The 27583-nt window shown below is 49.1% G+C and overlaps 1 protein-coding gene across 1 annotated transcript in view; it reads left to right on the forward strand.

Annotated features, from left to right (window-relative positions):
• SBK1 (SH3 domain binding kinase 1) overlaps positions 1-12980 on the forward strand; it is a 35711-nt gene extending 22731 nt beyond the window's left edge. Inside the window, exons 2-4 of the mRNA XM_035131675.3 lie at positions 10598-10800; positions 11407-11609; positions 12047-12980. Coding sequence (XP_034987566.1) covers positions 10605-10800; positions 11407-11609; positions 12047-12835 — 1188 coding nt within the window. The 5' untranslated portion in view covers positions 10598-10604 and the 3' untranslated portion in view covers positions 12836-12980. The remainder of the gene's footprint in view (positions 1-10597; positions 10801-11406; positions 11610-12046) is intronic.
• The last annotated feature ends 14603 nt before the right edge of the window (positions 12981-27583 follow it).

Raw genomic sequence — 27583 nt, forward strand, 5'->3', positions numbered from 1 at the left:
GGATATTGTTGGACTACAACTCCCATTACCCCTTGCCAACAACATCTGGAGGGCCATTGGTTCCCCATCCCTGGCTAAGAGAGAGAGGCTTGCCCATAGCTGTCAACCCTCCCGTTTTTGGCGGGAAAACCCCAAATTTAAATCCGTTTCCCGCTGCAACCCCAGATTGTAAAATACCCCGTAAATGTTCCAGCTCCCGGCTGGGCTGCAAACATGCGGACATGGGCAGCCCGGCACCGGAAGTCGCTTCAGACATGCGCAGAACCGATTTCCAGTGCCACTGTGCCCATCTCTGGGCACCAGAAATCGGGCAGAGCCGGCACCGGAAGTCGCTTCTGCACATGTCTGGACATGCGCAGAAGCGACTTCCGCTGCTGCGCCGCTGCTGATCCCTTATTTTCTAATCCGGAAGTTGACAGCTATGGGCTTGCCTAAGAGCGTAGCAGAGGTCAGATCTGAACCTGGCACCCTCTGTTTCACAGCTCAGGCAGAACAGTAGTAGACCCGCTTTGATGGTGCTTTCAGAGACCAACATCCACGTTCCCTGGTGTTCCAGCCTTTAAACCAGAGCAAGTCCAGTCAAGGCAATGATGTAGGACGTTCTTGTCTGAAGCCTGTTAATGAAGCAGCACCTTGGACAGTTGGCTTTTCCAAATGGGCAGGTGCTCTGCTAAGTCCCAGAGCTGGCTGGGCGAAATTCTCCCAGCGCTGAGAGCCAGCAGAGAGCAGCTTGTGCACCTGGACTAGAATATCTGCAAGATCTATGGGAACTTTGCCCAGTGGGTCACTGAAAGCTTGTGTTTTCCAGGGAGGGATCTAGGAAAGCCATGTGTCTTGCACAAACTAAACTTGGGAGGGATGGCTGAGATTACTCGCTGGTGCAAGATACTCTGCATATGCCAAGGGGCACTCTCTTCTTTTGTGTATTCTGGGATGGAGCCCTGGCAAGGAAAAAGGAAGGAGCTATGCCAGGATGAGTGCCAATCAGTCAGGGCTGAACCCATATCTATTGGATTGCTTGTGGTGGGGACAGAGGCGTAGGAAGGTCAGATGGTACCCATTGCGGAAAAAGAGGCCACCCACTTTGCTGAAGCCATGCAGGTATGGGTCTTGCCCATGTCTGGATGGGTGACTGACTCCCCAAAACCTCCAAATGCACTGCCCTGGGTTCCATAGCAGAAGGGAAATGCAAGCTGCCTATACAGAATCAGGTCCATCTATACTGATGGTGAGCTACATTCCAGGATCTCAAGCAGGCATCTCTCCTAGCTCTACCTAAAGATGCTGGAGATTGAACTTGGGATCTTCTGAATGCAAAACAGGTGCTCTGTCACTGAGCTACGACCCCCTCCCTTTAGCAATATAGGAAGCTGCCTTATCCTGAGTCAGATCAGTGGCCCATCCAGCTCAAACCACACTAACCGGAAGCAACTCCAAGGTTCAGATGGGGGACATTCCCAGTCAAACCTGGACATGCCAGGGATTGAACCTGGGACCTTCTGCAGCAAAGGAAATGCTTTGCTACCGAGCTGTGGTCCTTCCCTTTAGGAATGGAGGAAGTCTCCTTATCCTGAATCAGACGATTGGTACATCTAACTCTCTGTTGCCTGCTCTGACTGGCAGTGGCTCTCTAGGCTTTGGGGCAGAGACTAGTTTCCCAGCCCTTGCCTGGAGATGCTGGGGACAGAACCTGGGTCTTTTTGTGCATGCAAAGCAGAATCCCTACCACTGAGCTGTGTATCCCCCTCTTTTTAAAGTAGCTTCATTTTCTTTGTTGCTGTTCTAATCAGTTAATGGTTTAAACGCTTGACTATCATTTGACTGGGCAATTGATCACGTTTCACCATCGCAACCTATGCAGCCCCTATCAAACACACAACCCCGCAGCTCCGGGTCGTACTAGGTGATGTTTCTGCACATTTTCACCTGAGAGGTTTGATGTGGGAGGAGAAGCATGCCTTCTAACAAATTCTGGAGCCCCTGCTCCTATAAACAAACCTTTCCCCTTGTCTACCCTCTTGTGGGCTAATGGTACTGATTTCTGTGTTAACACCAGCTATGATTCTATTCTATGTTCTGCCACGTAATAATGGGGTGGTTGTTCCCTGCACTGTAATTTCCCCCCTGTTTCTTTCAAGAGGCCGGCTGGACTTAGCAAATGGTGTTCAAACTCTCTGGCCCTCCCTGCCCTGAGGGCACAAAGCCTGATCTCAGTGGCCTATAGCATTTGCAATGAGCTGCTAATGAGCTGCCAGTTACTTATTGGCAGAGCGGATGCACCCAGGGCTTGGGGCAACTGGAGAGCTGAAGTGTGCAGCGTCCCCATGCTAAGGAAATAAATCATCTGGTTTTACAGCTTGCCTGGAGAGTAAGAGCTGCTTCCTGCACACATTTTATCATGCCAAGGGTACTGCAGAAGGACAGGGGAAGGGTGCTGTTAGTTGATAGTGGTGTGTTAAACAATGTGTGGTATGGGGAAACTGGCTCGAGAAGAGCTTGTCTCCACTGATAGAAACTCAGATGCAGTATATAAGCTAGGCGCCAAATGGCTCCTTAAATCAAGGTTGTTGTTGTTGTTGTTGTTGTTGTTGTTGTTGTTGTTGTTGTTGTTTAGTCGTGTCCAACTCTTTGTGACCCCATGGACCAGAGCACGCCAGGCATTCTTGTCTTCCACTGCCTCCCGCAGTTTGGTCAGACTCATGTTGGTAGCTTCGAGAACACTGTCCAACCATCTCGTCCTCTGTCGTCCCCTTCTCCTTGTGCCCTCAATCTTTCCCAATATCAGGGTCTTTTCCAGGGAGTCTTCTCTTCTCATGAGGTGGCCAAAGTATTGGAGCCTCAGCTTCAGGATCTGTCCTTCCAGTGAGCACTCAGGGCTGATTTCTAAACCAAGGTGACAGTTGCCAAAATATAATGTCTTTTTGTCATTTTTGGACCAGAGGGATCTAAAATCTTGTTTTTCAAAAGATGGACTGACTTGAGATTGATTACCAGTTAAACATCTGGCTAGTTCAGATGGCAGCCTTGAGCTAGGTTAAGAACATTGAGAACTTAAAGAAGAAAAGTGACTTGATCCTGCGACAATCTGTTTATATATTGGCCTATTCCTACTTCTGTTTTCTTAAGGGTGACACAGACCATTCATAATGTAAGAATATTCTTCAAAATTGTGAACAGGGCAGTGAGGTGGGGTAAGTGGAGACAAGCTACAACCATTAGCTATAATGCTCCTGCTCAATAATGCGCAAAAAAGCATTTTGGTTCCTGAAATTCATTCTGATTGTGCAAATAAAATATAGCCGATAGAATTCTACAGGATGTGGTATTAGCATGTGAAAACAGTCAAGATCCAGTGATCCCCAGGCATGCACTTCCAGGTGGTGGAGATGTCAGGCACCATCCTGGCGCCCAAGCCCACTTGGTCCTAGTGGCTGATAGCCAGGTGCAAAATACACCTGGCGCCTGGCTAATTTTGAACACTGCTTGTCTCCCATAGCACTGGAACTCATGGACTTTAAATGAAGCTGAATGTTGGACGATTTGGCACAGAGCAAAGAAAGTCCTCCTTCACATAGTGCACGGTTAAACTGTGGCACTAAGTCCCACAGTAGGCAGTGATTGCCGCCAACTTGGATGGCTTCAAAAGAAGATCAGACCAATTTATGGAGGATAAGGCTGTCAATGGCTACAAACCACAATGGCTGTGTTCCATCTCCACTGTTGGAGGCTGTAGGCCTCTGAAGACCTCTTTCTGGGAACTACAGGCAGGCAGAGTGCTGTTGCACTTGGGTCTTGTTTGCCGACTTCCCACCGGCTTATGACTGGCCACTGTGAGAACAGGATGCTGGACTAGATAGGCCCTTGGTCTGACCCAGAAGCAGGGTTTGTCTCATGTTTTTATGCTCTCCCACCCATGTTGCTGCTGTATGAACTTCAGCTTCCAATGAAGATTGTGTTGCTTTTGGCAGAATCTTAATGCTCTCTGATAACCGACAAAAGCCGCTGTTCTCTATGTGCAGCCAGAGAACTGGCAGGGTAGTACCGTCGGAATCAAATCTGTCGCCGAAAACGTATTATGCAAAAAATGGTAGGGGCTGTGTAGGGGCTTAATTGCGCAGCTGTGCACATTACTCCCCAGTGAGATGTGTCTGCCTGTGACCTGTAGTTCTTGCCGGAGTGGGACATTGTCTCAATAAGTTGAACTCGCCTTGAAGCACAGACTTGCCAACAAGATTGAACACCGCTGTATCGAAGCAATCAAGTGAAATTTGGCTGGGATAGACATTGCCAGAGGGCAGGACGTCTCACCATTGGAAACATGGGGCAGCCATCAAAAGTGACATGCTGTCCAATATTTCAACGATAGAAATAAGGACAATTGTGTGCACATGTAACATAATTCAGATCCCTGCACCATTGATTTCTTCCTTAAAGCTGCACAAAACAACACGCGAGCTGTTAACACCAGTCCTCCTGCAGAGTGTTGCGTTCCTGATTTTGTCAGGGGTTCTTGCGACTACTCTAGAGTAACGACGCTCCGCATGCTTGTCTTTAAGCAGCTTTTTATTAGTGCAGGCTATTTACAGTGAGCTGGGTATGTACAACATGTCTGCTCAGTCCGATGCAGAATCCGGCACTGAACCGCCCCTTGACTTCTTCCAGCATAAGAGTCTTGGGACAGCAAACCTCCTTCCCCGCCTTCTCCTGCGTAATTCCGGAACCGGAGGAAAGGGTCTACGCTCCATGTTTTCCTTCTCCCCCCTTCCCCCCCTCTCTCTTCCTCCCTCCTGTGTCGCAGTGGCTCTCCTGTGCTGCCAGAGCCATGGCCCTCTCTCCCCACCTCCTGACTGCTTTCCTCAGCGTCCTCGCTGCCATTGCTGCTTGGGGAGGAACTGCTTCTGATGATAGGGGGAGGTTCTCTATACTCTTTTCCCCTTACAGATTTCTTTTGCAAAAATCCTGCGGTGATCTAAAGCAAAAGAACAAGTTTGTCATTTTGGAAAAGAAATGCAAGAAAAGCATGATTGTGCCCAGTGGGTTGTATCCAGTGTAGGTCTAAGAGGTATGTTCCATCAGTGCAACAATTTCTCCTTGTGCAATGGAATGTTCTTCCTCATATCAATGGATAGCTCAGTCGGTAGAGCATGAGAATCTTAATCTCAGGATCATGGTTTCGAGCCTCACGTTGGGTGAAAGATTCCTGCATTGCAAGGGGCTGTTCTAAATGACCCTTGGGGTCCCTTCCAACTCTACAATTCTCTGATTCTATGAATCTGCCTCCCCTGGGGGTTCTCCTAATCCTCCAGAGCAGATTGGTGGGTGGTGTGGGACCTTTTCAGGGAGAAGAGAGGGGGGGAAGTCCTGTGGTGCTGGCATCCATCTTTGCCCAAGCACCAGCATTTAGCTGAATACCGCCAAATGCGTAGAGGTCCATTGATTCTAATGGGCTTACTCTAAGTAGAACTCAGTTGGACACAATCCATACTTAAGAATTCAAAATGAACCTCACTCGCAGGGTCCTGTGTATTGGAGGTTACGCCCGGACAAAGCCTTGGCGTTCACAATTCTGCACTGACATCCATGTATGCAAGAATCGAGAGGATAGTGCTGATTAATTTGTTCAGCAGTGTCCAGGCGCATGATGCTTGGCAAAGAACGAGAAGGCCACGCCCTTCCCCCACGGGGTTTACAATCTAGAAATAGACATAAAGGAGACAGCAGAGGAAGGAGGTGGAGGTGGGATAAACAGGGGAATAAGATGTGATTGCTGCAGTTGCATGTACTTAGTTACTTTAAGATACATGGACAGGTGTTCACCAGAGGTTTGCTGGAAAAAGAAAAGTTGAGCTTTTGCTTCCCATTGCTAATGCGGCTTTGAAACTTGAAGAATAACAATTGTAGAAACTTACAGCCAATAGCTGTTGTTTTTTAAAGGCATTCCCTAAAAGCACGGGTGTTACTAAGGGGTGTCTTCTGCCCCAGGTCACAAACTTCTTGCCCCCCCCCTTTAAACATTGTTTACAGGTAGGGTTGTAAGAAAGCATTGTTTCATCCCTGTATTCATCACATGCAGCAGTGTTTCTGTTCCGCAGCAGTTCATCTTCCGCCCCCAAATATGTTATCTGTCTTGCTGTCTGCAGTGGCAAAATTATATCCCTTACATTATTAACCACCTCAATCATGTAAATTGCATTGTCATTATGTAATACCATCCCATTTGTTTCAGTGCAAAGCAAATAATGCCATGCTTGGGGGGGGGGGGAGAGGAAGAAGACCCATAATCAATCACTTATCGTTTGAGGACAGAAAGCAATAACAGCAGCTCATACTGACCCAATGTGCTGGATTGACTTTGTTTCCAGACATGGGATGAATAAGCAAACACTGGCAATTTTCCATCCCATTTCCATCAGAATTCCACCCAAAGTAGTTAACAGGGCAGCTTTCCTGGAAGTTGGCCGTCATTTACATCTATACATGTAAATGACAGTAAGAGCTGTTCGGCAGTGGAATTTGCTACCAAGGAGTGTGGTGGAGTCTCCTTCTTTGGAGGTCTTTAAGCAGAGGCTTGACAGCCATATGTCAAGAATGCTTTGATGGTGTTTCCTGCTTGGCAGGGGGTTGGACTGGATGGCCCTTGTGGTCTCTTCCAACTCTATGATTCTATTATTCTATAAATTAGCATATGCGGATTTTCTGTCTGCCTTTTAAATATGTCCTCAAGGGGGCAGTGTTTCAGCAGGGGTGGATACCAGAAATGCAGGTTTTTCCCTGGTGCATTGGGACAGATTTCATGGTTCAAAGGTTGGATCCAGGGCTCAGGAGACGCGGGTTCAAATTTCCACTCAGCCATGAAGCTCACTGAGTGACCTTGGGCCAGTCACTGCCTCTCAGCCTAACCTACCTGTGGAACCAAGGAAAGGTCTCTCTCCTCTGGTGCAGGGCAGTACTGAGGTAGGTGGCCATTTGGTCTGGCTCAGAAAAAGTCAGGTCCCTGTGTTCTAGTACTCTGTCCGTCAATCCCATTACCTCGCAAGACGGAATTAATTCGTTCCACGAGTCGTTTCGTGTTGCGATAATTTCGTGTTGCGAAGTGCGGTTTCCCATAGGAACGCATTGAAATTTAACCAATGTGTTCCTATGGGGGGGGAGTGCAAAAAAAGGCGCCGACTCACCTGCCATGGCCGCTCCGGAAGTTTTTAAGGCTCTGGGGAGGGGGAAGCAGGAGGAGGGCCAGGGAGAGGCTCCCTCCCTCCCTCCCCCAGCAGCCGGACCCTCACGCCCAACCAGACAGACAGCCCGTTCGCGTGCAGGCAGGCAGGCTTAAGGTGAGTGAGGGGGGATCCGGCTGCTGCGGAAGCCGGGTGATGGCGGGCGGCGGAAGCGCGAGGCGGCCGGGCTCCGGGCGATGGCGGCGGCAGAAGCCCTGCTTCGTCTTGCGATGTTTTCTATGGCACGGCCATAGAAAACTTCGTCTTCCGAGTCTGCCAAAAAATCGCAAAACGTTGTCATCTTGCGATTTTTTCCGTTCCATGAGGCGTTTGTCTAGCGAGGTACCACTGTAACATTATCTCTGACTGGTGGCAGCTGTCTCTAGGGTCTTGGCCATGCCTTTATCTGCTAACTGTGCCTTTTTCTCAGGTGGCAATACCCGGGATCGAACTTTGGGCATGCAGAGCACGCATTCTCTAGCCTTGGGTCACCGCCCCGTCCCCTAAGAGGGATGCGAGGTTTGAGAGATGTGCAGTCTTTTGAGGAGAGAAGCTGCTGTTACCAGAGGGAGACATAGTGACTGCCTATAAATACCTGCCACAGACAACAGAGCAATGAAGCGGGGGGGGGGATGATTGTTTAGTCAATGAGAAGCAGTTAAACACAGCAATTTTAGTCTGAGCTGGAGGAAGAAAGTACCGTAATAATAATGAATCAACGGAATGAATTGTGCAGCAGAGTCGTGGGCTCGCCACCCTATCTATCCCAATTCATGGTATGGGATGAAGTGGGCTTGGGGAGGACGCCGGAATGTAATTGTCATCCTGCCCCAATCCAAACATCAAGGTTGGGAATGCAATGTATAGGCCTGGTTGCTGCATCTCAGAAAAGGATCCTCGTCAAGCAGGAAATGGGGTGGAAATGGATAATGGTCCCCACACCTCCACTCTCCTCAACTCCAGGACCAGATTTTGAAAATAAATGTACATGATAAAATTATGCGTCTGGGTATCCTTGCCTACGTTTTTAAACAGGCATTGAAAGCAGTCCAAGAAGGGCCTAGTACCTATATAAATCTCTATCTGTTTAATTAGCAAGTCTTCCCGGAATAACTCAGTGAAAACTCAATGGCCGGAAAAGGCTGGTGGGCAACGGGAGGCATAGATATAAAGTGGCCAGAGAGACCCAACTCCATGTCTGAATGGACCGTTTCCTTGCTCACACTGAGAAGCTACAGTCAAACCTCGGTTTACGTCTTCCTCTGCTTGCGACCACTTCAGCGAGCTGCTGCCGCGGACCCAGAAGTGTTTACATCCAGGTTCCGCGGCGCCGGATGCGCAGATGCGATCTGCGCAGCTCGTGCATGCACAGAAGCAATCTGCACAGTGTGCGCGTGAGCAGAAGTGCTCTATTGGCGCGTCGCGCATGCGCAGAAGCGTGCCTTCGGCGAGCGACCGCTTCGGCGAGCGACCGCCTCCACGGAACGGATTGCAGTCGCAAACCGAGGTACCACTGTATTTCTAAATGTCCCTGGGACAGAAGAGCTCCCCATTCATAGGGCTGGGAGAAACCAATGAATTGAATGGGGCTGGGGTTGAGCATTGGTGTGTCCATTTGCTGACCCCGAAAGAAAACACAACCTAAATTGTGAGAGGGGAGGAGAACCAATATGGATGGACTGCAAACAGCCCTTTGGGAAGTGAGTGTGCTCTGTGGGCATGGAATGCCGTGAAGCTGTTGGGGGGAAGAGAAAGGGGAAATGGGGAGTAGAGAATGGAATGGAGCTGGTGGAACCATGACCGGGTGGGCTCCACACTGCAACATTTTGTTGCAGGGCTCCCGCTTCCACTGACTAATGCAGCTATGCTTTCACTCAGAGGGAAGCACGATGGGACTAACCTCAGATCCGGTCTTCACTCTTGAATTTTTAGGCGAGCCTTGCAGGTTTTTTTTTGGGGGGGGGGGGAGCAGCCAAAACAAAATCTGCAGGAGGAGGAGGCGGCAGTGCTCTTTGCAGTGGGTGACATCACGAGGGGCTGATGTATCTAGAGCAGGGAGATGTATGGCACTTCTGCACTGTACCCTGAAAGTGGATAGCTAATGATGCCTTTCGGGAGGGGGAGGGGAGTTCCACTCAGAAAAGTGCAAATTATGTCCTGCTACTTCCAGACTATCCATATACCGGATATATACACAGCGGGTGGCACTGTGGGTTAAACCACAGAGCCTAGGGCTTGCCGATCAGAAGGTCAGCGGTTTGAATCCCGGTGATGGGGTGAGCTCCCGTTGCTCGGTCCCAGCTCCTGCCAACCTAGCAGTTCGAAAGCACGTCAAAGTGCAAGTAGATAAATAGGTATCACTACAGTGGGAAGGTAAATGGCGTTTCCGTGCGCTGCTCTGGTTTGCCAGAAGCGGCTTTGTCATGCTGGCCACATGACCTGGAAGCTGTACGCCGGCTCCCTCGGCCAATAACACGAGATGAGCGCCGCAACCCCAGAGTCAGTCACAACTGGACCTAATTGTCAGGGGCCCCTTTACCTTTACTTCCAGACTATCCATATACCTCCCCCTTATGCTGCTCTGAAGCACCGTTTCTGCATGGATCCAGCACAAAATGTATGCAATTATGCAAGATTTTTTTGGGGGGGGAGGAATAATAGAGAAAAGTTTTCCTCCTTCTCTAATAACTCTAGAACTCACAGACATCTAATGCAGCTGAATGTTGAAAGATTCAGGAGAAAAGAAAGTACTTCTGCATGCAGTGCATAGTTAAAAACTATTGGTACAAAAATTGTACCGATGGCCACAATTTGGATGAGTTCAGCAACGTCTGGAGGGCCAAAAATCCCCCACATCAGATTATTATTATTTTATTTAAAAAATCAGGAGCGAGGGAAGGTGATACACTATTTTAAGAGTATTTGCCGTGGATATTCTGTATTTGTACTTCATAATAATTGCAGCAATGCTAGCCTGACACCCACACTTGTATATTGAAGTAGCTGTGCCTTTGGGATATATATCTAGAACCCCATTCAGTAGTTTCTATAACAACAACTGGGACCAGTTTTCTATGTCCTCACTCACCTTTCAGCTTGAACCAGGCACGGATGTGCAAAACCTACACGAGCACCTGAACTGCCGTGGTTCTGAACTCTGATTTCCCAAATGTTCTTTCATTAACTTGCATGTTAACATTGGCATTTGCAGAATTGTGATATTTCAGAGTTCATGGTTTCTGAATGAAAGTTGGGGGGGGGAGAGAATAGCAGCCTGGGTTTGGGTTTTGAATGGATGCAACAGACTCGATGCCTGCATCCCAGAAGGCTTGCACTATTAGGAAGGCGTGATGGTTGACGAATGCCTTTCCTGTTCTGTCTTCCAGTGTGACCATGAGTGCGGGCTCTATTGAGCAGGAACCGACACGCAAGCTGGCCTGCTGTGGGGTCCCCCTCATCACGGAGGACATGCAGTCACTGGCCATCCGCACGCTGTCCGGCACGGACATCAACAAACACTATGACCTCATCCGCGAGCTGGGAAAAGGGACCTACGGCAAGGTGGACCTTGTTTCCCACAAGAGCACAGGTGAGCTCAGCAGTGCTCTCTGCTGGTAGAGTCCAAGCAAGAGAACACCCATGCCTTAGGTCAGGTGTGAGGGACCATTGTCCCTCCAGGTGTTGCTGATCTGCAGCTCCCATCAGGTTGATCATTGACCAGGGATGATGGGGTTTGTAGCAACATCTGCAGGACCACACATTCTCCATACCTGCCTTATGTCCTCCTGAGATACCTGGCTCCTGAACCAATTACCTCTTCCACCTGTATGTTTCATTTAAAGTAGCTTGAGGGCCACATTCCCTTCTGGGCAATATTCCAGGGGCCACATTCCAGTGGTGGGGCCAGAGTCAAGTGTGAGCGGAGCAGTGGCTCTAAACATTAGCTTTGTGCAGCTGTCTAGATTCTATGCACCCTCAATCCAATTCACCCTGTCCTCTCTCAGGGATTGACCATAACACACCCCACAACCTGTGGAAAACCTTCAGCCCCATCAAAAGTTCCTTTTCAGTTATCACAATTGCTCCATCAAGACGGTAAACTCTGAAATGATTTTGTTCTGCTTTCGTAAGTCAAAGTGAGTGATATTCTGAGCATTCTCAGTCTTTCCTCCCACTTCTCCCTCCCCATTTACAGGCACCAAGATGGCGCTGAAGTTTGTCAACAAGAACAAGACGAAGCTGAAGAACTTCCTGAGGGAGTTCAGCATTACCAATACACTCTCCTCGAGCCCCTTTATCATCAAGGTCTTTGATGTGGTCTTCGAGACGGAGGACTGTTACGTGTTCGCCCAGGAATATGCACCTGGCGGAGACCTCTTTGACATCATTCCGCCACAGGTAACTAGGCCTCAGTTCCACTGGCTTTTTGGCTGTTTGGGTCCCTCACGCCACATCCAACCCATACATCTAAAGCACTATGATGCCTCTCGTTAAACAGGCATGGCTTCCCTCTAAGAATTCTGGGAGCTATAGTTTGTTAAAGGAGTTGAGAGCTAAGAGAGCTCTATTCCGCTCCCAGAGCTGCAATTCTCAGAGCAGTTTAACAATCGATCCCAGGAATTGCCTGAACCCTTATATCCCGACTTGAGCACTGAGATCATCTGCAAGAGAATCGTTGGTCATTCCCCAAGTTGACAAGGCTCACTTTGATAACAACAGGAAATGGAGCCTTTAGAGTCGTTGAGTGTTCTTGGGAGGCCATGTTTATTCCCGGCGTTTCCAGCTGCCCTTTCCTAGCTGATGGTATCTCTCTCTCTCTCTCTCTCTACCTGCAGGTGGGGCTTCCTGAGGACATGGTGAAGCGCTGTGTGCAGCAGCTTGGCCTGGCCTTAGATTACATGCACAGCAAAAACTTAGTCCACCGGGACATCAAGCCGGAAAACGTCCTCCTCTTCGACCGCGACTGCCGGCGCGTCAAGCTGGCCGACTTTGGCATGACGCGCAAAGTGGGGTGCCGGGTGAAGCGCATCAGCGGGACCATCCCGTACACGGCGCCCGAGGTGTGCCAGGCCGGCCGGGCCGAGGGCTTCACCGTGGACACCAGCATTGACGTGTGGGCTTTCGGGGTGCTCATCTTCTGCGTGCTGACGGGCAACTTCCCCTGGGAAGCAGCCTCGGCCTCGGACACCTTCTTCGAGGAGTTTGTGAGGTGGCAAAAGGGGCGCCTGGCAGGGCTGCCCTCCCAGTGGCGCCGCTTCACGGACAACGCGCTGCGGATGTTCCAGCGCTTGCTGGCCCTGGACCCGGAGAAGCGCTGCCCCGTGAAGGAGGTCTTCTTCTTCATCAAGTACGACCTGATGTCGGAGGTCCGGCGCCGGCCCTCCTACCGCTCCCGCAAGCACACCGGAGACAAGCTCTCCGCCGGCCCTCACCGCCACGAGACGTCCAGCACTTGCACCCCGACCCCCCTCAAGAGGACCATCCTGACAGAAGGCAGCGTCTCCCGGCTGTCTGCCTCAGAGTCTGGCCTCCCTTCCCCCGGGGCAGGAAGCAGGACTGATGGGCGCCAGGACAAAGGCAAAGGCCAGATGGTCCTGGCCACAGCCATCGAGATCTGCGTCTGACGAGGGCGCAGCAGGCCCCTGGGTGCCTCACGGCCTGCAGTTAAGATGTCAGCACTGCGATGCCCTCTCCTGCTCTGGGACAGGCTGCGTGCGAACGGAATCCATTTTGGGAACTAGGACCCATGTCTTTTGAAGCAAAAATACAACAACAACGAAAAACAGGGGTGGTGGGGGGAAAGGATAGAAAACGTGGCTTTCCGTTTTCCTCAGTAATCCTAAGGATGTCCGTGGTTGTCTGAGGCCACAGGAGAAGAAAGGCCTTCTCTCCTCATTCACTTGAAGACTGGGAGCTGAGGGCTGGATTAAGGGACTGCTGAGTTGGTGGCAGGAGAAGACGGAGCCCATAGCACCTCAAGGATGAACAACTGAGGGAATCGGGACTGTCTCTGGAGGGAGGGGAGAGAAACCCAGTTGGCCGGGGGCTTTCTCTTTTTGCCCATCAGGACTAGCTTTGAGATGGTTTCCAATTGGGGGTCCTTGTGATGAAAATAATAATAATAATAATGGATTGGGTTGGGGGTTGGGGTGGAGGGGCAGAAGTGGGGGCAGAAAAGCCCCATTGATCTGGCAAGCAGTTTCTTTCTGGGCCTGCTGAGATAGAGTTGGTGGTAAACAAAGAGGCCGGGGCTGGTTATTTAAGTCACCTGGAGCCTCTCTGCTGGGCATCAACTGGCTTCCAGCGCCCCTATGCCTGGTTGCCAGGGGGTGAGGTCAGAACAGACTCCCGGAAAAAGAGGCTGGGGAGCTGAGTGTGCTGGGGGAGGACTGTCTGTTGAATTGGCCCTTGTACTGGATCCAGCTTCCAATTCCAATGGCAAGGGGGGAACAGGGACCCCAGCTGGCTGAGCTGCGGCATTCAGTTTGGAGACCGACACGTAGCGCAGCTAATATATCACTTCCTGAGGAAGTGGCGGGGAGAGTCATTTTTATTTCTGACTGGCGCTAACCCTCCAGCTGTGAGCAAAGTACAGAGTCAGGGCAATCCGGGGACCACAGAGATATCACAGTGATGCCATTGGTGCCACTGATGTAGCAAGTGTTTCCTGTGTCAATGTGTGCGTGTGGCTGTATGTAAATGTGTCTCTACAGTCTGGATGTTTGGGTCAGCCGTTCACTGTTGGCCACGTGGCCATCGCCACCGAGGAAAAGGCTTGGGTGCTTGGGCCGAATGATGGGGAGGACAAAGGGGGAAGCCATTTTGTGTGAGGCCACCACCCGCCTGTGATCACAACCAGGCATGCGCACTGCAAGAGGTGCATGTGTGAGGGGAAGGGCACTTTGTGTGGGAGCAGAAGCTTCTTCCTGCAGTGCACTGGGAGTTCAAAGCTCAGGCAGGGCTCTCTAGTTCAGCGGTGGGCAATCATTTTCCTTGTCAAGAACTGCATTCCTTCTATTGAGGTGGGGGGCGGACGGACACACACCTTGAAAGTGGGTGGAACAGGAGTCAGAATCAGGCAGGGCCCAGGGCCAAAGGTGAATATGGCTACCCCACCTTTCTTTCTCCCACCCCCTTTTCTCTCTGTTGCTCCCTTTCTGTTCCTCCCTGTCTTTTTCAGCCACCCCCTTTTTTCTCTCTCTCTGCCAACCTTTCTTTCTGCTGCCCTCTGTTCTCTCTTTTTACCACCCTCTTCCTCTCTTTCTTCTGCCCCCTTTGCTCTCTCATTTCCTCTCTCTTTCTGTCATCATCTTACACCTCCACCCTTCACCCATGTGAAATTAGGCCAAGATTCCCATGTGGCCCTAAGGCCACAACTTGCCCACCCCTGGTCTCGTTGAACACCAGTCCAATAAGGAGCAATCGGGCAGAAAGTTTCAGAGTGTGTAGGGTATACCCCTAGGGAACCGCAAGACTGGATGGCTTCATTAGAATGTATTGAGCATCAATACATAAGCTCTTGAACTGAGGCCTGCTAAACTCTTTTATGGTTTTCTAACTGGCCTAGCTTTTATATAAAGAGGAGAATCCTCTCTGGAGCAACGGCTTAGGATTCTAGTATGCTGGAAAACATGGACATCTAAATATTACAGGAGCCAGGATTAGGGCCCATCTGAGAGGGAGCAATGCCCTGTGCCTAATGGAGACCCTCAGACGACACGAAGGGCTGCCAGTTCATACTGCCCATCTCTGGGATGACTTTATAATCAGGATTCTGGTACAGATACATTCTTTGGGACAGGGTAGGGTGTGGGGAAGAAAGGGAGGGAGGGTTTTTTTTTTGGGGGGGGAAGCATCACAGTATGACCGAAGCATAGACTGTGCTAAAACGACATTGCCTGTGGCAAAATGTCCCGATAACCCATTGGCCGCAGTTGGGTGGGGAAATCAGTTGAGAATGAAGACCAAAGGCCGTGCCTGTGCATTGTGGCAAGTCACAGGGCAACGGATCTGCTTTCAATTCAACTAGGGCTTAGGAGGCAAGCAGCGAGGATTTTCGACCTTTCCACAACGGGGCTCCTAACGACGAGACGCCCTCCTTTCACCAAGGGCTTAGACCAAAACTGACCTCCCTTTGCTGTCGACTCGAACCCCTTGAGCTGTGGGGAGGCCTTGCTCCCGGGAGTCATGGTAGTCACCCCTTGGTGCTGTTCCTTTGGGGAGGGTCAACTCTGTTGAGGAAGGCGGGCCTTTTGCAGTGTCTCTCTGGTAAAGCCAAGTCTGTTGTTGCGTCTCCTTCCTTCGTGCCCATCCGCTCGCCTCGCCTCCCATTTCCCAATGTAGGTGAGAATGGCTCTGGGCAGAGCAGCTCAGCTCAGTCCTTCACTTCCTGTGGGGGTCGTACACACTCGTCTTTCCTCTGAGCCAGACTGCTGGGTGTGTCTTGTGTGTGTCTCAACCTCCCCAGGGTTCCATCCTTTCCACACAAAGGGCTAAAACGCTGTTTCCGAAGCAACAAGCAGTTTACAAAATCTCAAAAGTGGCTGCCCGTCACCACTTCCCCAACCCCTTCCCAACTCGAGGGGGCACTGCCCAGCAGCTGGTATTTAACCAGATTGTGTGTGTGTGTGTGTGTGTGTGTGTTTGTGTGTGTGTGAAAAAGGCAAGGGTGCACTTTCTGTGTCATCAGTGCCGGCTGGCGACTCCCGTTCGTCCTACAACCCCAGTTGTCTGTAAGCTCCGGATAACACAGCAGCCTGAGATGACCAAGCGCAACCTTACCATGGCTCTCCATCCTCTTAGCCCAGACCCTGACCAGGGTTGTGGGAGGGTGGAAGAGAGTGTATGTGAGAGACACCACTTTAACTGCCTTTACCACTGCCTCTTTTCAGGCAAGCTCTCCGTGTTGGGGGTGCACCAAGCGATTCCTGACCTCCTTCGATGTGACCTGGCACACCCCGCCACTCCTCTCTTCGCCAATTCGTAGTCCCCGCTTGTTTAATCCGTATGTCTTGACTTCCCGTGTGGGCGCAGCTGTTTCCCCTCCCTTTCTCCTCGGCGTCACTGCCCCCATCTTGTCTCTGTGTGGGGTGGCAGCCGAGGCTAGACTTTTTTTAGAAATAGGCATTGCACAGAATTTTTAGATATTAGCCGCAACGTCTCCTTTTTGCCTTAGGTTCCAATTGTCCTTGATCTTTTGTGCAATAATGTAGATAAGGATTAAGAACACCATATAGACCTTGTTTCGGTTTATTTTTATTTTTCGAATTGTTTTGAGGGGGGGAATTGAGGGGGAAGGTTGGGGGTGTTGGGAGTGGGGTCCGTTGGGCGCGCGCGCGAGTGTGACATGTTTTCCATTATCCTTGTTCTTGCTCTTTGTTTTCCCTTCTGTTGCCCGTCCACTTTTGGACTTGTTCCCCTCACCATATAAGAGGTTTTCCCCTCCCCATGTCAAACATGCATTACCTCAGTTTCTGCTACAGTTGAGAAGGAAAGCTTTCTTTTAATTTAAAACAAAAACATTACACTGGTAATAATTTTTTGGAAAGCAAACAAAAAAAAAAACCTCATGTGGATGATGGGTGTGTTATGGGAAATACTATGGTTTTTTATTTTTTAAAAGAAGAGAAAACATTTAAGATAATGGTGATTTCCTGTTGTAGCATTGAGGCAGTGAAACTTCCCCAAAGGTGTGATTCTGATGAGGCTCCTTCAGCTCTGGAGAAAAGGCTTTTTCCCCCAAAAGGAAGATACCAAAATCATATGGGGGAGCGGTATTTAGCATTTGGTTGTTGCTCTTCATAAGAAAAGGGACCATATTCCAAAGAGCTATTGGATTGGTTCCTACATTTAAACTGTAGTCAAGTTTTGCTATGGTTGAAAGTCGAATGTTCAGCCACTTGCTGCTGCTACTGCTGGGAAAGGGGGAAAAAATTGATCAGTTACATTTAGACGTGAACTTGCTTAATTCAGTTTCTGAAATAATATGTAAACTGAAACACAGCCGTTCTTCAAAATTCACACCTCTCCCAATTGTGCACTGTTGTTCTCCAGCCAAGTAACGTGTGTGGGAAATGCATATAGCAAGCCAATGTGTACATATAAATGCATGTACTAGTGTGAAGAACATGCAAAAATGCATTATGGTACGATAGCGATTTATGCCAGGGGTTCAGTTCCAAGGGTACAGCCAACCCTCGGAGCATAAAAACAAAATAAAATGCATATGTTAGGCAGAATAGCACACACAAAAACGTCGCGTGAGAAGAAATTCACACTAAAGGGCCAATGGATTTTCACAAAGGCTTGAAAAATAAATTAAAAAATTGCAAATGGATGTGGAGAACTGAACTTACGACTGGGAAAAGGAGGTACCAAAAGCGGAACCAAAACTGACTGATTTCCCCATCCCTATCTGCTACCACCCTACACAGAGCTAAGCCATGGTTTGCCTTAACCGTAGATCCAAACCCAGGATCATGGTTTGTTTCGCTCGGTCAGACCATGAGGGGTAAGCCAAGAGCAAACTTTGGTTACTGTTCATGGCCTTTTTGGACAAAGACCAAGGTTCAGACATAACACTAAGCAGAAACCATGGCTTAGGTCCAGCCGAGATGGCAGGAGTTAATGGTAGGGCTGGCCCAGCCTCTTTAATGGAATTTAAGAATTTCATTGGTGGACTGTGCCCAATCTGCTTCCCACAATGCTGCTCTTAACCATGCCCAGACTCCACCCCTTCACCATTCCTGATGGCCGGCTCTTCTCTGGGATGGGGTGATGGTAGCCCTTTTCAAGGACTATTCTGTTGTTTGGAAAAACCACACCTTTGGGGAAGCGTCACTGCCTTACGTGGTTGTGTTTGTGACTTAGCATTGTGAACTGGTCGGATGTGTAAGCGCCGTTCTTATAGTGTACTCCTGCAAAGGAGAGGGAAGGGGTGTTGCCAAGCCACCATCAAGGTTATGTGCCAACGTGGGGCGTACATATTCTTTCTCTCTCTCACACACACACCCCAGATAGGCAATTTATTCCACTCCTTCCCGGAGGAGAAAGAGAAAAGATTTTTAAAAATGGAGCAAAGAAACATTCACCATCACACACACACGCAACAGCGCGGAACAAACGTTTGTAAATATTCTGGAATTCTCTTGACTTGTGAAAAGGAGGTTTTTAAATGTTATTTAATTAATTCTATATTGCGGACAATTGCTATAAAATAAAAAGGGGGTAAAAAACATTGACCTGTCTTATCTTTGTGCATGCAAGAGTGGGGAAATACGGTGGCATGGGGGAGAAGAATTGGGCTGTTCTGTTCCCCAGCACTAATGCCAATGTGAATTGCCATAGTTGAGTGACAGAGGATCTGCCCTGCCTGCAGGGTCCCAAGTTCAATCCCCGGCATCTCTAGGTAGGGCTGGGAAAGAGCCTCCTCTGAAACCCAAGATTGCTGCTGCCGGTTAGTGTAGACAATACTGAGTTAGGTGGATCTGTGGTCTGGCTCCCTATGCTGGGAATGTCCTCTTTACTCACCCAGAACACCTGTGGAAGATTAACAGATGCAACAGCTTTGTTCAGGCAGGCTTAACACGGTAATTCAGTTGCAAACACATACAGTACTTAGGTCTAGCTTAAAAGGTAGTCTGAGCTCAGAGCTCGGATATCCAGATGTTCTCACATTGCTGGCAGAGTGGAAAGAGGAAGAGGGTGTGCCCAGGCAGGTAGGAGAATACATAGCTATGCCCTCCTCCTGTCAGGGCACAGTGGGAGTGTCTCTCACATAGTTCTCTCTAGCAACTTTACGGGACAACTCTGAGAGCTTCAGCTCCTATCACGTGCCTATCTAGCAAAACATGAATTGTTGGTTTGACTGCACTTTAAATGGGGTTGTCAAATGTCCAGCCATATTGGAAGTCTAGATCAGGCATCCCCAAACTTCGGCCCTCCAGATGTTTTGGACTACAATTCCCATCATCCCTGACCACTGGTCCTCTTAGATAGGGATCATGGGAGTTGTAGGCCAAAACATCTGGAGGGCCGCAGTTTTGGGGTGCCTGGTCTAGATTTTGCCGAATTTTCTCAAATATAGCTCAAAAACAGCAATTTTTGAGATTTTGCAAAGAAAGCTCAACAACTTTGTGCAAAAGTGTATGGATTTTCCCTTTTTGACACATTCTGCTCAGTTCACTAGGTCATAGTTGTGACTCCCTGCGGTGTCCCCTAGGCGCCCAGTGTGGCAGAACCAGTTGCACTGCCCTAAATCTGCCTCTGGTTTAACAATCAATCCCTCTTCCTAGGGGATTCTGGGAGAGGAATAAGGGTCTCCTATAAACTCTCGGCAACCTCCACAAACTACAGCTCCCAGAATCCTTTGGAGGACGGGACACTGTGACGGTTAAAAGTGGCATCACAGGTATGAATGGTGTGAATATGGCCCAGGTCTGAAGCAAGTTCCCTGTCTACTGGTTTCAGCCTGACCTGACCGTTTACACAGCTGGAAGGAGGAGGCTGTTTTCCAGGTCAAAGGATGTTGGCTTCCAAGGAGCTTTGAGCATGCCTGCGGGTGTGGTGGTGGGGGACTGCATACCAGCGTGCCCAGAGCCTGCACAGAGAGAGGGCTTTGATGTGCACTCTGTAAAGGCTGGATCCCAGGAGACTCAGCAACACAGACCCAGCAGGGGAGGGTGTGTGCCGGCTCCCGACACGGCTCCTCATGAATATGCATGCCGTGTTTTCCTTGATCCATGCCTGGCCCTGCAACAGCTGAGCCAATTCTGCTGGGAGCACCAAGAGCTGCCAGAGGCCCCAGGCGACAGTACAGGCGAACACAGAGCAGAGACACAGCAAGACCGCCAGCAGGAACCAACACGGGAGACCAGGAGATGGGCTCACTGGAGCAATTGTGGATCAGTGTTAAGGCGAGAGACTGCATGAATTCAGGGCCCAAGCATGATGGGAGGGGCAGTACACACTTGCAACATTGGCCTCCTCTCACATTTCCAAATCTCGTTCCATGCACACGATCTCATCCTGGTTTGAATGTTACACAAACCCTACAGAAAGGGCAAGGGAGAAGCAAGCTCTCCGTGATCCCCATTTGATTCGGGGATTAGGCCAAAAGGATCTTAATGAATGGCAGGTAATCATGCTGGGTGCCTTCTCTTTGGGACTCCGATCAAGAAGATGGAGAGAAAGGAGAGAACAGCTTAGAATCAATCTGAATTGGAAAAAAAGCTGGGGAAGGGGCAGCTCAGCTCCCCTGCATTTAGGGAGAAAATTGGATCTTTGCAGGTCATAACCAGCACTTTGAATTGGGCCCAGAAACTGATTGGCAGCTTTGGATTGGTGTAATATGCTCAAATCGTCTTGCCCCAGTGAGCAACCTAGCCACCAAATTCTATACCAGCAAGTTTCTGGACCTCTTCAGAGGTAGCCCTACAAATAACGCGTTGCAGTAGTTAAGCTATCCTTGTCCAAATAGGTGTGCAGCTGGGTCACCAGCCCAACCTGATGGAAGGCACTCTACGTCACTGAGGCCACCTGAGCCTCAATTGACAACAAAGGAAGCTGCGTACCCGCTCCTTCAGAGGGAGTGTAACCCCATCAAGAGCAGGCAACCTCCCATCCACCTGGTCTAGGGAACCACCCACTAACAGTGCCTCAGTCTTATCTGGATTGAGCTTCAGTTTATTGGCTCCCATCCAGCCTGTTACGGAGGCAAGGCACTGGTCCAGCACTTCCAGTGCCTCACCTGCAGATGTAGAGCTGTGTGCCATCAGCATATTGCTGACAATGGACTCCAAAACTCCACATAACCCCACTCAGTGCTTTCAGGTTAAGCAGCATAGGGGATAAAATCAGATCCCGAGGAGCCCACACCCAAGGCACCATGGGGCTGAAAAGCATTCCCCAAGCATCACTCTCTGGAAACGTCCATCCAGGTAGGATGACACCAGGTGGACAGCGCACTAAGCAGCACTTGGCAGAAGGAGTTCCCAACTCTGGGACCAACCCTTACTTACCAGGATATCCCTTGATCACAATTCAGCCACTAGCTACCGGTACATTTGTTCCCCTCCGAGGTTTCTCTCATAAGAGCAGGAATTCCTAGGTGTGTTGTGGGGAAATCTCGTCCCAGTGTCATCCTTTTATATGGCTGAATCTGACAGTCTCTCTCTCTCTCTCTCTCTCTCTCCACCCCGGGGTCAAGAGATGGACACAGAATGCATTCCAGCCACGTCGCCAGGCTAATTTCAATTTCCTAGTAGTTATGCAAATGAGCCTGGATTTAATTAAGGGCAGATTTCATTAAAGCCTTATTGGGAGGCTGGAGGAGCTAAAGGAGAAGGCGAGAAAGAGCGAGGGATGCTGCTCAGCCCAGGGAGCAGGTGCTGCGGCAGAGTGAGCTGCCTCTTGCAGCACAGAGTCCAATTAGAGCTCCACTTTAAATCCACAGAGGTAGAGGAAATCTCTAGCAAGGCTGTCTTCAGATGAGAGCCTTAGATGTGCCTCTTTGGGCTCTCTCGCCCCTTTCAGGTGGCCTTTGTTCCCTCTCGCACACTCACTCGCCACACACCCGCTGCTCTTCATTTATTCCTCTGACCTCATCTATTTCGGGGCTCCGAGTCTCTCTGATCCCATCTCGCTGCTCTTCCCTTCCTCTCGCCCTGCGCAGCTCTGGCTGGGAGCGATAACAGCACCGCTTTCATGCGGCAGAATCAATGGGCCTCTGTCTTCCGGTCACGGTCGCATCTGCAGAGAGGCAACCTTTTGCCACGGCCTGCTGGTCATTTCATCATCTCCGACATCCATCAGCTTCTCCAAGCCGTGCAGGAGCCACTGCGGGGGTTTGCTCTGCTCAAAGGGAGGCAACTTTTGTTGGAATCAGAAACTCAGTTTGGGATTTCTATTCTATACGACAGCGGGGGGGGGCATGCACCTAATCTGTCCAGGACGGATCCTTATCTCCCCCTATTACTTGAGGCTGGCGCTGCCCACCTGTCATACACCCGATTTTTTAAAAAATCAAAAAGTATTTATGAAAGCAAGAACATACACTTTGATAACACATAGGAACAGCAACCTAAGAAAAGCAACAGAACTAAATGTCAACTAAAATTAGACATGCACACACCAAGTACAAGTACAAATTTGGGTTGTTTCATTCAGGTTCCCTGGGAGAAAAAATGTTGTTTTCATTTTGGAGGGTAGTAACATTTCTAAAGAGGGACGCTGGTGGCGCTGTGGGTTAAACCACAGAGCCTAGGGCTTGACGATCAGAAGGTTGGCGGTTCGAATCCCCGTGACGGGGTGAGCTCCCATTGCTTGGTCCCAGCTCCTGCCAACCTAGCAGTTCGAAAGCACGTCAAGGTGCAAGTAGATGAATAGGTACTGCTACAGCGGGAAGGTAAACGGCGTTTCCGTGGGCTGCTCTGGTTCGCCAGAAGCGGCTTTGTCATGCTGGCCACATGACCTGGTATCTGTACGCCGGCTCCCTCGGCCAATAAAGCGAGATGAGCGTCGCAACCCCAGAGTCGGTCACGACTAGACCTAATGGTCCGGGGTCCCTTTACCTTTAACATTTCTAAAAAGATTTGTTTTAGTTATAAATATCAAGATATTGTCATTGAGGTCTTATGATAACCTCACTTAAAGCTGTACAGTTAGTAAGAATACCATGAGTAACATATTTCACTGGATCACAGAATCATAGAGTTGTACAGCTGGAAAGGACCCTCATGGTCATGTAGCCCATTTGGTGAGAGGTTCTTTAGCTGTGATTCCTGCATTTCAGGGGCTTAGGTTAAATGGCTCTTTGGGACACTCCCAACCATTCTATGACAATCATAGCATTGGAAGGGGTCCTGAGGATCATCTAGTCCAACCCCCTGCAATGCAGGAATATGCAGCTGGGGATTGAACCTGCAACCTTGGCATTGTCATCACCATGCTCTAACCAACTGAGCTATAAAATACAACTGTGTGCAGAATATATAAGTTATATACTGTATTAGAACACACACACACACACACACACACACACACACACACACACACACACACACAACAGCAGGAGCAAGGCCCAGATAAATGCACAGTCATTAATACAATGGCAGCAGAAAATGAATGCACACCCGACCTGTAGTCTGGAGCACAAATGTTGAAAATGACTTTATGGTGACTTTTGGCTGAGGCAGATAACATGAAGCCATCTGCTGATCTTGACTGCGTCCTTGCCTGACCGATGAACAGTCAATTATTTAGAAGCCTGACCAACGAGGCAGCCCCTCTGGAGACAGATGGAGAAAGTTAATTAGGCTGTGGGGCAGTGGGTGGGGAGAGCAAAGGAAGCGTTCTGGTATTCTGCTCCAAGCACCAAGATGTCTTGCACTTGCTTCCCTTCTAGGAAGAAAGACAGAAGGAAGATTCTATCCAGATTGGGAACAGCTGTTGGGAGTAGATTTCCGGAAGTAGTCCAATGGGATAGGAACATGAGAATATATGGAGTCGAACCATTGGGATCTCTAGTTACATGGATCAGGTAGCAAGCGGAATAAAAGACCCTGGGAAGCCACAGCCAGATAGCATAGACATTACGGGGTTTACAGATCCTCTGTGTCCCTATTTTCCAAGCACAGTCCCGGATTAACAGAAGCTGCCCCAGTTTCTGATTTGATTCCAGAATGTCCCACTTAGGATGTCCCTATTTTCATCAGGTGGCACTGTGGTTAAACCACTGAGCCTAGGGCTTGCTGATCAGAAGGTCGGCGGTTCGAATCCCTGTGACGGGGTGAGCTCCCGTTGCTTGGTCCCAGCTCCTGCCAACCTAGCAGTTCGAAAGCACATCAAAATGCAAGTAGATAAATAGGAACCGCTACAGCGGGAAGGTAAACAGTGTTTCCATGTGCTGCTCTGGTTTGCCAGAAGCGGCTTTGTCATGCTGGCCACATGACCTGGAAGCTATACGCCGGCTCCCTCGGCCAATAATGCGAGATGAGCGCCGCAACCCCAGAGTCAGTCACGACTGGACCTAATGGTCAGGGTCCCTTTACCTTTACCTTTTATTTTCATCAGAGAAATGTTGGGGGTATGGAGTTATGTGACCCCCCCAAGTCAAGAAGATAAGAAACTATACAACCTTTAGAAGACATCTGAAGGCAGCCCTGTATAGGGAAGTGTTTTTTAAAAAAATGTTTAATGTTTTATTATGGTTTTATATATGTTGGAAGATACCCAGAGTGGCTGGGACAACCCAGTCAGATGGGCGGGGCAGCAGCAGCAGCCACAACACTATGGAATAGGTCGTCCTATTTCACTGGAGAAATGTTGGAGGGTATGGGTTCGATCAGGGCTGGGACCACAACTCCCGTCATCCCTGACCTTTGGCTATGTTGGCTGAGGCTGATGGAAGCTGGTTCCTCATCCCGTGTTTGGATGGGCAAAAAGCAAAGGCACCAACCTGCGAGAGAGATTGGGGAGGGGCAATATCATGCATGTGACATCAGAACATCCAGAGTCAGATGTGGCAACAGATCTCCTTCAATGGCAGCTTCTTTCTGGTACTCAGCCACTTCCTCAGCCTCCTCCTCCTGCTGCTGCCACTGGCTGGGCCTGATTCCCCGTCTTTCCCTTACGTGGCAGGAGGAGGAGGAGAAGGAGAAGAAGGAGCCGGCCCCTGAAGCCAAGCCATGCTTGTCTGTGCACTTGGCGTGCTCTGCCCCTTGATTCTATAGAGCATGGGGGGGTCCCACCCCCAAAAAATATTGGGGGGGGAGGAAAGAGCTGGGCCCCTGGGAGTTGGCGCCTATGGCAGAGTCTCTGTTGGAATAAAGGTACTATGGTGTGAATGTGGCCAGTGGAAAATGACAGCCGTAGTTACGTCCTGGGCTGGTTGTACTGCCAGAAGGCAGGCAGGTGTCGGCTGGCTGAGGGCAAACTGAGACGGGTGGGGCTTTGCCCCATTTGCCATTACGAACCAGTCTGTGGTTTGGACATGAAAGGTTTGGGAGCATTTGAGTCAAGGAAGGGTTCTGAGGCCGACACATTTCAGCCTTGCAACGTGAGAGGAGAACTGAGATGTATTATCTTGCTGTAGCACCAGTAGTAGAGTTCCTGTACTTCCTTGCCTCCCCATCTCATCCCCCCCCCCTCCCAGATCCAGAGTTGAAGCTGTCTGCCACTGATTCTGTGCAACAAGGCTCGCTGGCACCCTGCAGGCCTCTGCCAGTTGCCATGGCAACCGCAGCTGCTGGGTCTTGCTAAGGCTATGAAAGATTCACCAGCGAAGAGCCTTTTTTTTCCTAACAGAAAGGGGAGGGGAGGCTGAGATCACCTGCAGCCCATAATTTGTGGCAGGGTGCAATAGCAAGGATTTTGCTTTGCTTTGCCATGACATGGCTCGAGGACACGGCTTAGGTCAGTCAAGAAAACAATGCCATGCCCAGAGGAGCTTTCCCTCGCCATCCTTCCTGCGCATCTTGGGTTGTATCCCAGATAGTTAAAGTCACTTAGCAGTCTACTTGTTGTGCTGAGGAAATATTTTGTGACGGAGGGGTGCTGTTGCACAAAAGAATACACAAGTTGGTTGCTGGTAGCATTGTTGCACCATGGATTGCGCTGTTGTGCAACTGTTGCATTTTATTCCTTGGATTGCACATTATTATTAACACTCGTCCGCCTGCTAGCTTAGAATCACAGAATTGTAGAGTTGGCTCCAAGGGTCACACAGTCCAACACAGGAATATAATGCAGGAGTTTCAGCTAAAGAATCTCTGGCAGATTGTCACTTTCCGAGGGAATTCATTCCACTGTCCAGCAGCCCTTACAGTCAGAATTGTGGGAGCTGCTTCCATTGCACCAAGAACACAATGGGGAGAATCCTGCCACAGTCTTGCCCCGTTGCTTTTAAAAGCAGCACCGAGCCTGTTTAAATCTCTCCTTTTCAAAACCAGTGGGAATATAAAGTTCTTTTTTTAGGATGATGGAGGTAAGACAAATCATAAACAGATACTGGGGTATTGTATCTCACATTGCTGGTTGTGATCTCCCTCCCGTGATAGGGTTCTGCAGACCCCGCAATTTAAAAGATTTTCTGGTTCACAGTGATTTTAAAAGACCACAGAAAATTTCTCATCTGCCACTGGGACAAAGTGTGGAGGCCGTTTAGCCTGCAACCAAGCTATTGAAACTGCCTCTTATCATTTCCCTAACAGCTCCACGATTCTCAAATTGAATGGGTCCACTTACTGTGGCGCCAGAAATGTGATTTATTTAATCAAACACACTTGTCAGTTGATATACATTGGTGCCACCACCTGCCCCGTTAAGACTCTTATTTTAGAACACTGATCCCACATTAGAAGCAAAATCATAGATGCTCCACTGGTTGAGCACTTCATTGAACAAAACCACACTTGTGATTATTTTCACTTCTTTGTTGTAAAGGACATATCTTCAACTCACTCATTAACTGGTGTTAATGTGTCCAGATTACTTTCCCAAATGGAATCAAAGTATATTTATAAACTCAATCCACTAGTTCCACATGGATTAAATTCAACATTAGAGTTCGCAGGATTCATGTAATTATATGCAGCTGTGTTTGTGGACTTTCTGCCGCTATGTCTTTAAATTTGTGAGCCCTACCCATGTTTCCTAAGGAGGTTTAACAAACTGAAGGACATGGTCCTCTTTCTATGCTCCTCCCAATGGAAACATGCCAATGAGGACAGGTAAGTTTCTATACAGATTTTTTGTATTAGTGGGACTGGGGATATTAACTATGTATGTGCGAATAGACTAGTTATTGTCTCACCTTTATTCTTGTAGATATACCCCTGCTTTAAGTCATTTACATGCTGTCTTCTCTCATATACTATTCGCTACAAAGGTATGTCTTAATTATGCATCCTCAACGTATGTTTAATTTAAATTTTCCTTATTCTACTTGATAATTCAGTGCAATTCTGTTACAATTGATTTTTGACAGCTCGATGTCTAAGCTCTTTAGTGACGAAACGTCTGATTACCGGAACGACGTCTGAGCACTGAACCACTGGTATTTCACAAATGGACTCTTTATTATTACTGTGTTTTCAATTATTCAAGATAAAATCAATTTTGGAAAGAGAAGAATTGAGCACTGAACCACTGATATATTACAATGGAACTCTTTATTTACTGCGTTTGCAATTGTCTAAGATAAAACTTATTTGGGAAAGAAACTACTTTTGCCATTTCTATGGATGTTTATTGTTGTATACAGATAAAGTAGTTGCCTTGGTGATATTGTATTGTGTCAATTGCAAAAATCAAGGAAGGCCAAAGATGCCAACGAGTCCCAAACGCTCAGTTTTTTAATTTTGAGATACACGTTT

The sequence above is a fragment of the Zootoca vivipara genome, chromosome 13 (assembly GCF_965207765.1).
Source record: "Zootoca vivipara chromosome 13, rZooViv2.hap1.1, whole genome shotgun sequence".
Classification (NCBI taxonomy): domain Eukaryota; kingdom Metazoa; phylum Chordata; class Lepidosauria; order Squamata; family Lacertidae; genus Zootoca; species Zootoca vivipara.